We start from the raw sequence: 6,159 nt of genomic DNA on the forward strand, positions 1-6,159 counted from the left end.
GACTTTGTTTTTCTAGATTAATTATAATAAAAATCCCAGTGAGATGGAATTAATGTATCAAGATTATGACAGAAAATAAGCACAGTGAGTTAAAATGAGTGAGTAAAAAAAAACTATAAAACTCACCTGTGTCTTTGTAATGTTCTTGGACTCATAGCAGGTGAAATGGAAAGAGGACCTTTTGGATGAAGGCTGAGTTTGATACTGCCTGAATTAAAGAAAAAAAAAGAGATGCACAAAATGTGTTGATAAAACATAAAATATTTATTTAAAACCTGTTATAGAAATTACCTATTTGTTTTGTTATTTTTATTTTGGACAACGTTTTTAAAGATTCATATTTGTTGTCTGTTTATTTTAATCTTCTAATTTAATACATTTGAATTCACATGAAATATTGAGTTCTGGTGGAAATGCTGCTATTTTAAAAACTAATGGGAGGTAAAGTTTTGGGACATATTTGGTCCATGTTTCAAGATTAAGAGAGGGGTATTTTAACACTCTGATTTAATTTATTAAATTCAATATCATGATCAAGTTTTAAAATATTAAAATTACACTGTTGTTATTGGAACATACTAAAATTTCTCGTACCAAAAGATGGCACTAGTAGGCTAGTCTGTCGTTTATGAAGGAAAACATAAGCTAAACTTGGGTCGCTTTAAACAGTTGGTGGCGGTATGTGCCTACGGTGCGGAATACGCCAAAAATTCCGAAGAAGAAGAAGAAGAAGAAGAAGAAGAAGAAGAAGAAGAAGACGAAGAAGAAGAAGAAGAAGAACTTGGGTTGCTGTTCTTCTCCTATCCGTGTGGAGGCGCTGTAGTGTCTTTGAACCCTATGGTTTGAACGGGCAGTTTCTCATCTCGCGCAGGAACTGAGGGAGGCATCCTTGACAACAATCGCCGGTTGTCTGTTGTTTGTGTGTTGATGCTTTTGTTTACTTTTGGTGCCCTTCCGACCGTTATTTTTATTCATATAGATTTTAAAACATTTAAACACTCGTTTTAATATCGTCTCACAACATTTTATAAGAAGATTCTCTCGGACGCACCGTTTGACGCCCCATATCAGTCAAGTAAGTTAAAGTTTATTAGCTCAGTGTGTTTGCTATTCACTTCTCTCTCTGTTGTTTAAACTAATTTATGGCTGCTTTTGCATGCATATGGACATTTAACTGTTACTTCTAACAGCGCAGCGCTGTTATTTAGTATTTGAGCTGAAATAGCTAGCATGCACGTTTAATGTTGTCTCCTGCTGATGAATTGCCTGTGTTGCTTTCGATAAACGTGTTTGTTGAATGAATAATTTGTGCTCAAATAAAATATTTTACCATGAAATGTAAATGAATTTGTTAGGAGTTGCTGCAAAAATATACTAAGGTAGCATAATGCTCTGCAAGCGTATTGTTTTGTCATTTGATCTGTTCAAACTGTGTGCCAGTGCTTTGGACACACAACTTGTATGCTAAAATAGAGCAGCTGTAAAATAATGGCTGCTTTGATATTTTTCAAGTAGGCATCTCAGAGGTAAACTAGCATGCTTTTTCACTTTAGTACATATAAGTAGTCATTTTAACAGATGCGTTTATCCAAAGTGACTTAGAGTGCATTTATTACAGGGATCATTCCCCATGGAAAAGCTGGGGTTAAGTGCCTTTGTTTGGGGCACAATGGAAATAGTTAATGAATCACCACCTATTGTGGGTATTAAACCTAGAAACATTTGGTTACCAGTCATTTAAGACGTGTAACTTAGCTTTAGCTAACATCAAAATGTAATGTAAAACCACCCAGTACCTGGAGAAAAATTCTTATGTTTATGTGTTTTGCAGGTTTTGTTTTGTAACGTGACATGCATCTGTAAAGGGGTTGTCAAGCTCAACAAAACATCTACAGCGGCTCCATGGAACCCAGTAATGATGTGGCGCTTGATATCATTGTTTCCAATGTCGTATCTGTCTTCAGAACCAGGTGCCATCTAAACCTGCGTACCATTGGCCTAGAGGGGTCTAATGTCATCTACAAGCCTGAAATGGGAGTAAGTCTAGACAGTTAGAGCTTTGGAGATGAGTTGTTATACTTAAGCACCTATATTCTGGATTTACATGTTAGTATGGAAAGATTAGAAATGGTATTACCATGGACTTAAAGAATTAGTTCACTTCCAGAATAAAAATTTCCTGATAATTTACTCACCCCCATGTCATCCAAGATGTTCATGTCTTTCTTTCTTCATTTGCAAAGAAAGTTTTTAAATTTGTGTGATTTTTGTCTTTTCAATTTTTTACAAAATGTAAAATGCATAAAGTTATCAAATTTAAAACAAATGTTCGTTTGATCATGTTTACTACAATAGGTAACTGAATGGTTATGCAATAGGTTGAATGGTTAAGCTTGATGAATATGGCTGATGTTATTTTTTGAAGACCAGCAGCTTTTCCTGCTATGTCAGTTCTGTTACATAATCGTTTAACACGTCTAGTGTTTTTTTACTTCAAAGCATGCATTTTGTTCCTGTAAAGCTGTAATGGTACACCAACATGTGCTCAATATATGGAAAATGCTATCATGTTTTCACCTTTTGCCTGAAATCATCAGTATCAACACTATTAATCAGTATATGGCCAATCATTAATGCCTGTTGTTGCTTATGTTCTGTGGATGTTTCTCCAGAAAGTCCTGATGAAGCTGCGGAAACCACGTATCACTGCCTCTATATGGTCATCAGGGAAAATTATTTGCACTGGAGCAACAAGGTCTTACTAAAATCTGCTTTTCAATTCTCAGAATACTAAATAAGCCAAGAGTTATTTGTGCTGCTGCTGAAATTGTCAGTGTTCTAAAATCTTTTTGGTTAACTAAATTTCATGCATGTTTATTTTTGTTTAGTGAGGAGGAAGCCAAACTAGGTGCTCGACGATTGGCCCGCTGCCTGCAGAAGATTGGATTCAAGGTGTCTAAATTGCTAATTGAGCTTTGTAGAACTTCTGAATGATGTATAAATGGGATTGTCTCATCTGCAGGTGAGGTTCACGGACTTTAAGGTTGTCAATGTGTTGGCAGTGTGCTCCTTGCCTTTTCAAATTCGTCTCATTGAGTTCACTAAGAATAACCGCCCTATTGCCAGGTAAGACATTATATTTCCTCTCACGGTGTTCTCAAACTACACAGAAATTTCATTATACTTATGCATTTTAATAGTAAGTGCATTTGTTTTGTGGATGGCCAGTATTAATGAAAACAGGTAAGAGACAACTGACTGGCTTTGTAAACGTATAATTTGTGCTCGTGCTCATTTACATTTGGTATTAACATCCATTTTGGGACAACCTGACAACTGGTCAGTGCTAAATACCGGTTTAAACCACAAGTGTAGCTGGATGTAGCGATGAAATCTGAGACCTTCCCTTCAATGAAATCCAGTCACAAGTGGTCACAGGAGGCACATTTGAGATGCATGTTAATACCAGCTGTGAACAGCAATTTGTCTCGCCTGACCACTTGTGATAGGATTGTCAGAGACAGATGTTAACACCGGCTCCAAAGGAACATTAAGAGTCTAAAAAAGAGGAACAGTGCTCTCTAGTGGTAAAATGGTGTATTGGCAATCTCAAAATATGCCAAGGAACATGTTCTCCTACAGCTGGATTGCAGGTCTCATCACTATATTTGTGTTTGTGTGTGTTTTTAGCTATGAACCCGAGATCCATCCTGCTGTGTCATACAGGATTAAAAACCTCAGGAGTACAGTGCAGGTGTTTTCCACAGGCAATATCACTGTTACAGGTAAAATAATCACAAAACATTCGCTCAGTATCATTTTCACTACCATAATCAGTGTTTAGCTGGAATGTACTGCAAACATCTGAACCGTTGAAGACCCTTTTAAAACAAAGCCAGTTCATCATATTTAATGAATTCTTATGAAAATTACCAATAGACATGACTTCAGTGTCAAGTTACTGATTTTAAATTATTTTAAATTACCAAGGCTTCAGTGCTTGCCTCAATAGAGCTCTTGCAGATTACTGCATTAGTCACATACTTTAAAGAAGTATTACTAGATTACTTAGCCACATTATATTAAAGTGCCCCTATTGTGCCATTTTTAAGATTCCTAATATTGTTTTGGGAGGCTCCTACAACAGGTTTACATGCACGCAAGGTCAAAAAACACTTTGGTTTTCTCATAATATGAAGAGTTAATTTGCAAAAACCGATAAACGCTACTAAAAAAAAAAAATGCCGTGCATTATTCTCCACATATAGCGCGATCTGAACCCTAAACACGTTTTGTCAAAAAAGCCGGTTTTGTCCACTTTCAAGGCATCACGAGTTCACGTTTTACTGCAGAAGCCTACAAGCGCCCTTGTTGTTTTTGAACAGAAGCCGATAAGTCCATTTTAGCGAATCAGCGCAGTAGCCCCTCACTGCAGAACACAAGATCCAGGGGGCGTGGTTGGATCCACATCTAGGGGGTGGATATTGGTAGGTTTAGGGGTGGAGATGGGTGGGTTTAGTGATCGGGGGTGGAGACGGTAGGTTTAGGTATATGTAAGGTGGGAGGAGTTGGATCTGGATCCAACCACGGCCCCTGGATCTTGTGTTCTGCAGTGAGGACCATCTCAATCAGCGCGCTGTATTCAGGTTAGGTGACAAGGCTACTTTCACTTTGAAAAGACGTGCTAGTTGAGAGGAGTTTCGTCAAAGCTGACTAAAAGCGATCGAGGATGGATAATTTCGACGAACTAAAATGGAGTTATCGGTTTTTGCAAATTAACTCTTCATGTACATTTTAATTTCACTGCATTTCTTAATGATTCGTACGAAGCAGTTCGAAGAATCAATCTCTCTAAAGCCCTCCTTTGTGTGAGCCTACTCTGCTGTGATTGGTCAGATGACCCAGTCCTTTGTTATTGGTCTACCGCATACAGCGTGTGTTGGAAACGAAACGCTCATTGCCATAACTGAATGACAGCTCCGGAGAGAATGTATAGAGAGAAAAGATTGTATCGATTTTACCTTATAAATTCAAGGCCGAGTCCGATGATGAAACGTCTGAAGTAGTTGATCAACCAGACACTGATTCGCAAGCACGACTGGAGCAGGATGTTTCTCAGTGGTTAGTGTTAACTTAGTTTGTGATAGTTATAAGACGTGATCGCAGCGTCATTGTTATGGTTTATTTAGGTGCACGTGTGGGAACTGTATTAGAATGCCAAGCGAAGGTGAAAACCTGTTGCCACAAAGTACGACAGATATGCGTTTCTGCTTTAGTTGAGCATTAGATGTTTTATAGAGAAATATGTGTATTTTGAATGATCCCTAGAAAATATAAACATCAATTATTAATCATACTTACAAGTCGAGTTTCACAGGAGCAATCTGGTCCAAATAAACTGGGTACTGAGCCATCCTTCAATATCAAGCGGTTTGTGAATCCTGCGTTGAACTCCCTGAGATTATAGAAGCAGTCATCAGTAAAATGATGGGAACACAAAAAAGACTGGGATTGTGCTGCTGTGGCACAGTGGAAAAAAATGAATGTCAACCACTGATTCTTTGCAGCCTCTTCATTCGGAAGTGAAAATAAAATAAATTTACTTTCACAGCATCTTCTAGATATGATGTTAACCACACAAGCTACTGTGTTTGAGGGTGGTTGTTCGCAGCCGGTCAACATAGAACAGGTGGGCATTATGCAAATGTGTTACCCCGTGATGTGTAGCCGTCACGGAAGTGGGATTCGAATGAATGATTACTCATTTAGGCTGTTCAGAGTCGATTCTTTTTTTTAATCTTTTTTTTGGGGAGACAATAACTTTATTATTACTTTATATGCACTGTCAGCTTCACAACTTTGCAGATCATTTACATTCACAGACAGCTACATTACACACAGCATGAAAGGCAATATTCGAAATGGCATAATAGGGCCACTTTATAGGCAGCCCACAGGACTCAAGCTGTGTAGATCATGAAGGTCTAGAAATGAGCAAATATAATGCAGTAAGCTACAATGAGGCTCTGGTCTGTTTTTATTTGTTTAAGATTTAAATTTCTTTATTCATTTTATGATACTAATAATTGTCTTAGTGTTCTTATATATGCAGGAATTATATATATATATATCTATATATATATATATATATCTGTATAG

General features: G+C 37.4%; 1 protein-coding gene across 4 annotated transcripts in view; it reads left to right on the top strand.

The window, feature by feature from the left end:
* The first annotated feature begins 791 nt into the window (after positions 1–791).
* Positions 792–6,159, top strand: part of tbpl1 (TBP-like 1) — an 8,765-nt gene continuing 3,397 nt past the window's right edge. For 2 of the 4 annotated variants that reach the window (XM_016503830.1, XM_016503831.1), the window contains exons 1-6: positions 794–1,075; positions 1,832–2,037; positions 2,673–2,755; positions 2,889–2,952; positions 3,023–3,126; positions 3,691–3,785. In XM_016503830.1, the coding sequence (XP_016359316.1) occupies positions 1,903–2,037; positions 2,673–2,755; positions 2,889–2,952; positions 3,023–3,126; positions 3,691–3,785 (481 nt within the window). In that variant the 5' untranslated portion in view covers positions 794–1,075; positions 1,832–1,902. Of the gene's footprint in view, positions 1,076–1,831; positions 2,038–2,672; positions 2,756–2,888; positions 2,953–3,022; positions 3,127–3,690; positions 3,786–5,611; positions 5,686–6,159 lie in introns of those variants that run through there. The other 2 variants (XM_016503832.1, XM_016503829.1) reach the window with 2 other exon arrangements.

The sequence above is a fragment of the Sinocyclocheilus anshuiensis genome, unplaced genomic scaffold, assembly GCF_001515605.1.
Source record: "Sinocyclocheilus anshuiensis isolate Anshui unplaced genomic scaffold, SAMN03320099.WGS_v1.1 scaffold1658, whole genome shotgun sequence".
Classification (NCBI taxonomy): domain Eukaryota; kingdom Metazoa; phylum Chordata; class Actinopteri; order Cypriniformes; family Cyprinidae; genus Sinocyclocheilus; species Sinocyclocheilus anshuiensis.